At 67.8% G+C, this 10,399-nt stretch overlaps 1 protein-coding gene across 1 annotated transcript in view; it reads right to left on the bottom strand.

The window, feature by feature from the left end:
- Positions 1-10,399, bottom strand: part of TSNARE1 (t-SNARE domain containing 1) — a gene marked incomplete at its 3' end in the record, with an annotated part of 79,827 nt that overhangs the window by 2,021 nt on the left and 67,407 nt on the right. Inside the window, exons 11-12 of the mRNA XM_082675309.1 lie at positions 6,052-6,124; positions 1,381-1,463 (exon numbers count right to left, since the gene is read on the bottom strand). Of these exons, the coding sequence (XP_082531435.1) occupies positions 1,381-1,463; positions 6,052-6,124 (156 nt within the window). The remainder of the gene's footprint in view (positions 1-1,380; positions 1,464-6,051; positions 6,125-10,399) is intronic.

Here is a 10,399-nt window from a genome sequence, read left to right as displayed (position 1 = left end):
AGGCGTCTAGTGGCCACTGACAGAAAAAGGGGAGGCCAGCAGTGGGGCCAGCCTCCACCCCACGACGCACTCTCGTGGAGTCCAGCAGCCTCCCGTCCCGCGTGCGCTCTGCCCACTGGGCTCCCTGAGGGACGGGAAGCCTGGGAAGGGAGCGCAGCTGCTAGGAGGGGCCGCTCTTTCCCACGCTTCGCCCCACCCACAGCCCTGCCTGGTCCAGACCGTCACCCTGTGCCCTCTCCTCCCCGCTAAGGCAACTGGAGTCCCTTGCCCAGCACAGCCCTGACTTCCCAAAGCCCCCAGGGAACAGGACGTCATCCATCATCTCTCCCCGGCCCCCTCCCTGCTCCCGCCGGCACGGCCCCCACGCAGCTGTCCGCACCCCGGCCTGGGGCGTCCCGAGCTCGCCCGGGCAGCCCCTTCCTTGGCCTCTGTCCCCTCTGCCAGGACAACTCCTGCTCAGCGCTACCCCAGGAAGCCCTCCCTGCCTCGGCTGGCCCAGGGCCCTCGCGTCACTGGACTGCACTGTCCACCCCGACCTCCCCTAGGACGCACGCTCCAGGAGAGATGCGCTCTGTGGGCTCCACCCCTGCGAGTCGGGGCGCAGCACGGAGCGGAGGGCCAGTGAGTGACAGCGAGCAAGCGGAGGGCGGCTGCGGGCCCCCCCTCCCTGCTGGACCCAGGTCCAAGCCTGCCTGGCCCAGTCAGGGGCTCACGCGGTGGCTGCAGGTCAGCACGGCAGCCCGGCATTGGTCCCCAAGGCTACCCTAAGCCCATCTCAAGCAAATCAGGGTCAGATATTTGTCCTCACTCCCTCTGAGCCGGCCAACTCGTCCCAAGCAGAGAGGGCCCCACCAGCTCCAGCCGGGGGCCAGGCCAGGGGCAGACACGGCCACACCCGGCCCAGCGGCCGGAAGGCCAGGCGGCCCTCTCCGTGGTCCGCGCCCTCCAGGAAGGCAGCAGACACCGACAGACCCATCCTGCCCTTCTGAGAATAAGGGAGAAGCCGCAGAGCTTCCTGCAGGGGCAGCTGGGGTGCCGCACACCCTGGGAACAGGGAGACACAGCAACGTCGGCACCCACTGCAGCGAGACCCAGCTGGTGGGCACTGCTCCTGGCCGCCCCTCACCCCTGCCCTCTCACTTCACTGCTGAGCGGTGGGCAGAAGCCCCGGCCGCGCTCTCGGTGGCGCGGTTGGGGGAGGGGGTGGTGCAGACTAGGGGGAGGCGGGACCTCCCACCCTGGGCATGCGGCCCGCAACCCCTTCCTCTCCCCTCCCCCATAGCAGCCCGCCTGGGCGCAGAGAAGACCCTGCGGGCCTGCCCCTCCCGGGCGCGGGCAGGGGCCAGAGGGGCGGCGGGCTGTCCCCTCACACTGACTTACTTGGTGCCGGCTGGCTCCGGCCAGGAGCTCGCTGGCCGCCTCTGCGTGCGAGGACGCAGCCTCAAGGCCGGCTTCAATACTATCTGCAAATCAAGACAACAGAAGCAATTATAGAGTGGAGAACCTGAGGTCGCCCAGGGCCGTGCGGACGGGGCGTGGACGGCATCTGCCCCCCCCGGTGATCACTCCAGGCACAAGCGGGGAGTCCAGCCTCCAGAGAACAGAGGCTGCAGCGAGGGGGCACCGGTCGGCCCCCTGGCGTGGGCGCTGGCCGGCCTGAGCTGTCCGGACAGAGAGCCCAGGAGTGCCTGTCCCCTGGAGCCACGGCAGCCCACTCGGGAAAGAGTGAGGCCCGGCTCTGCAATGACTGCACGCTCACAGTCACCGTGAAGACGGCGAGACGGCCTGGGAACACCCTCCTCCGCACTCGGCCCTGGACGTCAGCAAGTGCACTAAGCGGCCGGTCCTGACAACACTGAGGGGCTGAGTGCGGACCAGGACTTCAGGCAGGGGCCGGCTGGGCGCGTCCACGTAGCCCCCCAGAGGTGCCAGCCCCACAGCACACCTGAGCCGCCCTGACGAGGCCCGGGGCCGCCCTTGCACACCAGGAGACTCCCCTCCGCGACGCCCTTGGTAAAAAGGCAGCATCACAGAAAACAGGGGCCAGATCCATCCTTGCCCCGCTGTGGCTGCACAGCCCAGCTGGAGGGCACGCAGGGCAGGGGTGAGTCAGGACCGCGGTGCTTGACCCCAGCAGGAACCGGGTTTGCACCCAGCTGAGGACCAGGGCGATTCTCTATGCTGTTTTCTCTCCTCCCAAAGGGAAGGACCGCCCAGACGATCAGGGAGTGGGCACGGCCATGGGCACGGCCCTCAGCAGGGACCAGGCGCAGAGGTGCATCAAGTACATTCTTGTAGGAAAACAGGACAAGCCTCCAAATTCATGCATTTTGGTGAGTACTCCAGAGGCGGAAACGGCTAAACGCCCACGTCTCCCTGGAGAGCTGCGCTCCCGGGCGCCACCCAGGCCCAGGCAGGGACCGTTCCCATAAACACAGGTGCCGCCCAGGCACCAAGTCCCCTGGGCCCCGGGCTGAGCAGGGGGCGTCTTCCCTGCCTGTGGTGCCCTCCCTGAAGCCTGAGTCCGGCCGCTCCATGGGGAGCCCCATCAGGAGGGGCACAGGCAGGGCCACAGGCCCCCGGGCTCCCCCCCAGTCCCCGCGGCAGGTGCTCGGCGGGGGCTGCCCTGGAGGCCTCTGCTCTGGGGGTCTCCGGGGCACCCAGACTCTGGGTCAGGCCCCCCGGGACCAAAGAGAACCCCTCAGCACCACTCCCCCAAACATGGACAGAGCTACAGGCACGCCGGGGGTGGGTGGCCTGCACTCTGCCAGCCAGCCGTCCGCAGCCCTGCAGCCGGACCCTGCCCAAGCCCCAGGCCAGAACTGACCCAGAGGCAGGAGCCAGTGGGGCTGGGCCTCGAGCCACCCCCAAACCAGGCGTGGCAGCCACTCCCCTGCTTGGTCTCAGCCCACCAGAGCGGAGAGTGGGTGTCCTGCCCCTACCCCTCTCTCTCACTCATTCAGCAAACCTCTCTGAGTCAGCACTGTGCCAGCCGATGCCAAGAGGAGCTCGCTGCCAGCGTACCGTCCCGACGGAGGAGAGCCGGGAGCCACGGGGCGCGGGAGAGGGGCCGCCGGCCCACCAGAGCAGGCAGGGGCGTCTGCGCCAGGCTGGGCCTCGTGACCGAGGAGCGTGCCGAGCGCCGCACCCGGGGGCCACCAGGAGAAACACAGCCACCAAGCTCCTGCCTTGATCCAGGGCTGGGAACTCGCGGGACGGGTCTCAACACCCAGGGCCACACCCGTGCCACCTGCTGCCAGCCCCCCTCGGCCCTTAGAGTGTGCCCACCCTGCAGCACCCCAAAACCAGGTCTGGCTCTGCCTGTGGGGGAGCAGGTGGCCTCCCGAACTAGGCCCCTCCCCACGGTCCAGCCCAGGGCACGGCCGTGTCCTGGGTCTGCGTGCATCTCTGATCCGCCCAGCCCTGCTTGGTGCAGACCCCCACTAGAAGGTCTGCTGGGGCCTCTGCTGAGGGCGTCTGTGGCCCCTGCTCGTCCCCACGAGGCTGAATCCTGCCGCCCACGCTGCAGCCCTCAGGAGGGAGCTGGTCCTGCTTCTGCCATCGTCTCCAAAGTCCTTCCAGCAGCTCCCCAGGAAGGGGTGAGGCAAGGGTCCGGTGGAGCTCAGCTTGGAGCTGTGGGTGGAGCCATTACGCGCAGACAGAAGGCAGCCCGGCGAAGGGCACCCCTGACGGACACTGAGAGGCGCCTCGAGGAGGAGGAGGAAAACGGGTGCGGGGAGGAGATGCTGAGGCGCCCCGGAGGGCCCGGCCCGCCCTCCACACCAGGCTCAGAAACTTCTGCAAAGCTGGCCCCGGCGGTGGGCCCTGGGAGGCTGCGAGCCCCAGACACTGCCCTGGCCTGTTCTGGGGGCTGAGTGACCCAGGGAGAAGGGACCCCACTCCGAGAGCCCAAGAGGGCGTCAGGAGGTGAGCTCACCTGCCCTGCCTGCACCACGCCCAAGACAGGGCACGGCAGGGGCAGGGAGGTGAGCTAAGCCGGGCCAGTGATGGAGGAAACGGTGCCGGCCTCCCACGAGCACCCGAGCGATTCACTTTCCGAGGTCCCGGAGGCCCCGCGGAGGCCCTGTCATGTGGGGCGACCCCAGATGGACCTGGCTCTGAGCCTCAGCTCCTTCACGCCCAGGACTGGCCTGGAGCCTCGGTCTCCCCAGCAGACGCACAGGGGCCTCAGCTCTCTCCGTGGTTCTTGCTCGAAGCTCCGTGCAGGCTGTTGAGGGTCCACTTACTCGGCAGGGCCTCGGCGGGCTGGCCCTCGCCGGCGGGGCCGGGGGCCGTGAAGGTCTCAGCCACCATGCGCTCGACGGGCGTGAGGACGGGGCCGGGGGCCCGGGGGCGCTCGGCCAGCTTCCTGCGCACCACCCCTCGCAGGTCCCGCCACTTGTGCTTGACGTCGCCCAGGTCGCGGCGGCAGTAGCCCAGCGCGTTCACCGCCTGCAGGATGCGGCTCCACACGCGGTGCTTCCGGGCGGGTGGGCCCCGCAGAGCCCCGAACAGCAGCGGGTAGTGGCGCGTCACCCTCTGCACCAGCACCTCGGTCTCCTGCGGGCTGAAGTTGGGCTTCCGCGTCTTGGTGCGTGAGTGGGAGCCCGGCCGCAGGGGCGCACAGCCCGGCCCGGGCAGCAGGGCCACCACGGCCGGCTCGGGGCTGGAGCTGCGCCGGCACACGGCCTTGCCGCTGCTGGACCCTGGAAAGGCACCAGAGGCTCAGGGCGGGCGGAGGCCAACAGGCGCCTGGCAGCAGATGGGACGGGCCGTGGAGAGCAGAGCCCCCGACCCCGGCTCGTGGCCCCGGGTCTCCACTGCACCCCGTAGAGGGGACGGTGGCCCCAGGCCGACAACCGTCATCGCAGGGACACCCATAACAGCACGCAGCACGCAGCGGGGGCCCGTCTGGGCCCAGGTGCCCATCCCCTCTGCCGGGCCCCAACCAGGGTCACAGCAGGTGAGTCCTCGCCACCTCCCCGCCCGGGACACAGCCCCTCCCGATCAGTGATGGGGCTCAGTGACCATCCGGGTGACACCTGGGTGTCCATCTGGAGCGTAAAAGCCTCCTGCACACCCAGACGAGACGGCAGCCAGAGCGAGGTGAGGGAGGACGTGGAGACAGACGGGGCCCTGGGGAGACGGGCGGCCCCGCCAGAGCAGGGTCCTGCGGGAACCCAGGCTCTGCAGCTGAGCGAGGGGCCTGAGGCGGCGCAGCCCGACTCTCTCCAGTCGCTCTGTTCCTGGGGGTGCAGCACACCCCGAGGAAGGCAGCCGGGCCGCCCGCTGGGGAGCAGGGCATGCATGGGCCTCAGCACCTCGCCGGCGCCCAGGCCTGAGAGGCGGGAGGCTACTCAGAGCCAGGGGACCCCAGTGAGGCAACGACTCGGCAGGGGAAAGGGTGAGGGTGGGGGGCAGCCCTGGGCCGTGGCTGGGTGCTGACTGCTGGCCGAGTGGCTCGGGGTGCCCCGAGCCGCCTTGCTCTTCCAGGCCAGGGGCTGTGAGTACCCCCTCCCCGACCTCCCCGCTGCCCAGGGCAGCCGGGCACTCAGGGCAGCAGCAGGAAAGCCTTAAGGCCACAGCAGGTGGCAGGCCAGGCTGGGTGGGGCCGAGGCCCTCACGTTGGGGAGACTGGGAAACAGCAGGGACGTCAGCTCCCCCCTCACAGCCCTGTAACCCACCACGTACGTTTCCTGGGAAGCGGCTCCCGGCTGCACACCCCCAGCAGTCTCCGTGGGGGGACCCACTGCAGCCCATCCCCCGCCCAGGACAGCTTGTCCTCCCCCTGGGGAGTCCCTGGCTGGGGAGGAAAGCCCGGGGCGGGGGGGCGGGGGCAGGCAGGCCAGGGCTCTTCCAAGAGCAGAACGGGTGGGCCAGCCTCTTGCGTGAAACTCCTCAGGCCCGGCCTTCCCGAGGGGCTGGGGGCGACCTGAGGAGGTGGGGAGGGAATGCGGCAGACGCCCAGACCTCCAAACCTGCCCGGGCCTTGCCGTCTGCCCGCGCCTGGGGGAACGGGCAGGTGGCTGGGTGGATGGCATGGGTACCCACCGATGGCCTCTCCTTGCTCTGACACCATGGAGGCCAAGTCCTTGATGATCTGGTTCACATCCAACAGGTCACTCTGTGGAAACAAGATGGCAGCCATTAGGTCAAGGGCACGGCCACCAAGAGTGCTAAGTGAGAGGCAAGGACCAGAACAAGCCCAGGGTCACCCCGCAAGTCAGAGACATTGCTGGGATCTGAAACACTGTCTCCTGACCCCGAGGCCAAACCCCATGCTGAGGATCCCAGGGCTGCGCGCTCCCTTGCCGTGTACAGAGGACCCTGGAAGGCTGCAGTCTAGTCTAGTGCAGGGCTGTGGCCCCAGCACTGTCCTGCAGGCCTGACTAAAGGGGGAAGGAGGCTGAGAGCAGAGGGCACAGTCTGCACCTCCCACAGGCCTGTCAGTCCTGCAGGCACCTCACTCCTCATTCCCTCCTGGGGGGGCTCCTTGACAGAGGGTCCACTTTTCCTTCTCTGTACACTCGGCACCTAGCGTGGGCCAGCACACGTGGGTGGGTGGTGGGTGGATGGATGGATGGACGATGGATGGACGGTGGTGGGTGGGTGGATGGACGGTAGCCCCACTGCTGTCTAAAGAATGAGTAACTTTGTGAAGCTAGTGAATGGGGTAAGAAGCAGAACTGAGCCCAGGAAACTCTGGGGTACCTCCCGCCCTGCATGTCACGCTGGCCTCTTGCATCTTCCGTGCCGCCCACCTCTATCCTAACTCCACTTTGCCCAGCAACAGTACCAGTGATGCTGGTGAGGGGTGTGGCCACACCACTCACGGACCACCTGCCTGGGGTTGTGCCAGGGGCACCTCACACATGGCACCTTCACACCTGGCAGCACCTGTGAAGGTGGGTCACAGCACCCACCTGACAATGGAGGTTGCGGGGCCCGGAAAGGTGTGTGCCCTCCCGGGCCTCACAGAAAGGGGGAGGGCTGGGATGGGCACCGATGCCCGCTGACTTGAAGCCCTCTCCCTGCAGGAGACGGCTCCTCCACCGGCCAGCCAGGTGACCCTGCGCAAAGCCATTCACCTCGGAGCCAGGTTCCCCCACCTACCACTGGGCAAATCCAAACCTCCTCCTCCCTCAGTGCCCAGCGCCTGGCCAGGGTAGAGCCAGAGGGAAGGTTCCTTCACGCCCGTGAGACGGCGGGGAGCGTTCACAGCCCGCCCCTGCCCCTGCCACCCTGCAGCTCACGCGGAGCCTGGACTGACTTCCACGAGGCTCATTTCACCCCACTGCAAAATATTACCAGGAGACTCATCCCCTTTTTAGGAGTGCTCTGGGAGATGAAGCAATTAGCCTGATCTTAAACCAACACGTACTATCAACTGCAATTCCACCACGGGGCTCACACACGGCGGAGGCGGCGGCTCTGCTGGGACGGGGCCCACAGCCGGGAAGGTGGTGGTGAGCGTGGGGCCTCGAGTGGCCTTGGCCTGGGCCCATTTCCGGGATCCGCATCCCCACGGCCCTCCCTGGCTGAGGCCACTGGGGGGGAGGCCAAGCTTAGGCGCCACCCTAAGGTCCAGACCTCAAGGTCACACGCGACAGCCGCGGTATCAGCCAGGCCTCAGGCAGACAGACACACCTCTTCACACTTCCAGGTTCCCGTCCCAAGGCCACCAGACCACCAACCTTGACCTCGGCCCCTGAGCTTGCCCGGTGGGCCGCGGACAGAAGTCTCTCTCGCACAAGGCTGGCCTGGGGGCCCTGAGCCTGACCGTGGGTGCACTTGGACTCGGGGGCTCAGAGGAGCTTTTCTAGGGCACACAGCCTCCCATGCTGTGTGAGGGCACCGCTGGTACCCCCACTTCACAGACGGGGAAATCGTCACCAGAGGTTAAGGGACTTGCCCCGGGACACGCAGCTGGGGAATACCGGCACCCGCGTTCACGCCTGCCCGGCCCCCCTTCCCTGGGTCACCGCCGGGAGCGGGGCAGCCCCGGCAGTCGGGACACCTGATCAGCACCCAGGGGTGGCGGGTGCTCCCAGGGACGTCTGGTGCCACAGCCACTGGCACCGGCAGACTTAACGTGCACGCGCTGGACCCCTTCCCGTGGGCACAGGGATGGAGCCTCGCAAGGGAGAGGACAGGGAGGGGGTGGCTGAGCAGGGGCCTGGGAGCGAGCCCACCGCCCCTGGAGCACGAGCAGCCGTGCGTCGCCGCGGCCTGGCCTCGGCGGGACACACGGCTGCTGCAGCAGCACTGACCCCGAGAACCCAGGACAGCCCGGGTGGAACACGGGGTCCCCGGTCCGGCTCACGTTCTGGGCTTCAGGAGAGGCCCCCACAGAGATGCAGCAGCCAACGCAAGCCCCCAAACGCTGCAAACACGCAGGCGCAGGGGCTGCCGACCAGCTCTGCACACGGCCGTCTCCACCAGGGCCTTGTCTCCTCCCCACGCGACCTTTCTGTAGCGAGCAGCCCTCCGAACACGGTCGGGGCTGTGGCCAAGGACGCCGGCCTGGAGCGGCAATGACCCGGTCCGCTGGCGTGAGCTGAGACGCACCCAGAGCGCCGGGCGCACAGGCCAGCAGCACCGAGGAGGCTGAGCCTCACGCAGGCGACCCGCCCGGACTGCGCTCCAAGGGCACCCGCATCTCATCCTCCAGAAACTCATCATCACGGCTGCCTCCTGGGAGGTCTCCACTCGCTGGGGTCTGGGGAGTCGATGTAACCTTTGACACGGACACCCTCCTTCATTCCCAGCCTCCCTCTTTTTAAGACGCCTGAGACTCCGGCCGCTGACCGTCGCCACCGCTCGGCTGGCGTTGAGGAGCGCCTCCAGCCCCACGTCTTCTGCAGACTGTCCTGGGGCCCTGCTTCGCCCTCAGACCCATGACCCTCCGAGCTGTTCGGCGATGAATAAACCCCTCGCTTGGAAGAGACCCTCAGGCTGGGCTCCTGGCGACGCTCCGTGCTCCAGGGACGGCTTTCTGCAGAGACCCTTCCCCACGTGACGCAGACCTGACTCGCCCAGGACGAGGCTGGGCCCGGACCCCTAATTCCCTCTCTGCCTCACACAAGATGAACCGAACCACTCATCCCGCGACCCGCTGGGGCAGGAGGCGTGCTGGCCAAGTGTCAGCCCAGCTCCTTTCCATGGCCTGCGCCCCCCGCGGATGCCCCAGCCCAGCCCCTCCGGCTCGGCGCACTCCCTTGCAGACGAGAAGCCAGTCCCGACTCCCAGGTGTTTGCACGTCATACAGCACAGCGTCCTCCTCGCTCAAGAGCCCCCCACTCCCTGGAACAATCCTTCTGAATAAAGATCTTACCCACTCAAAAAAGAAGGAAGCCGCGTGGGGGGGATGAGGGGCGAGGGTGTCCAGGGCCACCCGCTCCAGCGGGTCTCCACCAGCTTGGTGGCCAAGGGAGCGAAGATGGGAGCAGGGGACACTGCCCCAGCACCAGGCTGACCCCCGACCTCGGGCCACCGTGAGGGGCTCAGCAGGGTGCGCCCCCCCACCACCACGCAGAACCAGACGGACCACGGGAAAAGGGTGGCAGGCGAGCCTGGGGCCACAGACCCCTCCTGGACTCCCAGGCAGAAGCCTCCTATGTGACCTCAGAGAACGGACCAGACTGGCTCCGAGGGGCTGCTCAGAGCATGGGGACCCCAGGATCCCAGCTCCCAGCCAGATGAGCCTGTGGGCACACAGCCTCCAGCCCCCCTGCAAGGTCTGGGGCAGGGAGCCCCACGCGCACGTCCCTAGTAATGTGGAGCAGGTGTGACCCTGGCTGCCCGGGGTCTGCGGTCCCCACCCCAGCCCCAGGCCTCTGGCCGGTGGAGGAGTTTGTGGGCTAGCACCTCCTCCTCGTCCAGGATCACTCACGGGTGCTGGGACGTGCTGGCTGGGGGTAGACCTGATGACGGGCCAGGAGAGGGAGGGGCCCAGGGGAGGGGGCAGCACACAGAGCGGCAGTATCTGGGCACAGGCGACCGGCACGGATGGCTGTCCCTCCGGTCACCGTGCTGGGCACCCGAGCAGGCCTGGGCTCCCGATGGAGGATGCCAAGGGCAAATGAGGGGGCTGTGCCAGAGATCTGGGCCCCACCAGGAGCTGGGGTAGGAGCCGAGCTCCAGGCAGAAGTCCAGGACTCAGTCCCCGGGGTGTGACCTCAAGGCCTGGCTGGTCACAGGGGCCATGCTGGGAGCCCAGAAGCCCCCCAGGGCTGCCCTAGGATGGAGCCCCCAGGGCAGCCCCAGCCACGACGCACGAGGGCGGCACTGGGAGCCATGTGCCCAGGCGTGGGCACCAGAGAGCGGGAGAGACTATAAAGCACCTTAACTTAGTAAATGTTTAAAGCAGGCAATTATTTTCCTGATGGCTTCTAAAACT

This window comes from Grampus griseus (assembly GCF_964374135.1).
Source record: "Grampus griseus genome assembly, chromosome: 17".
NCBI lineage: Eukaryota > Metazoa > Chordata > Mammalia > Artiodactyla > Delphinidae > Grampus > Grampus griseus.
This window is presented reverse-complemented; position numbering and strand designations above follow the sequence as displayed.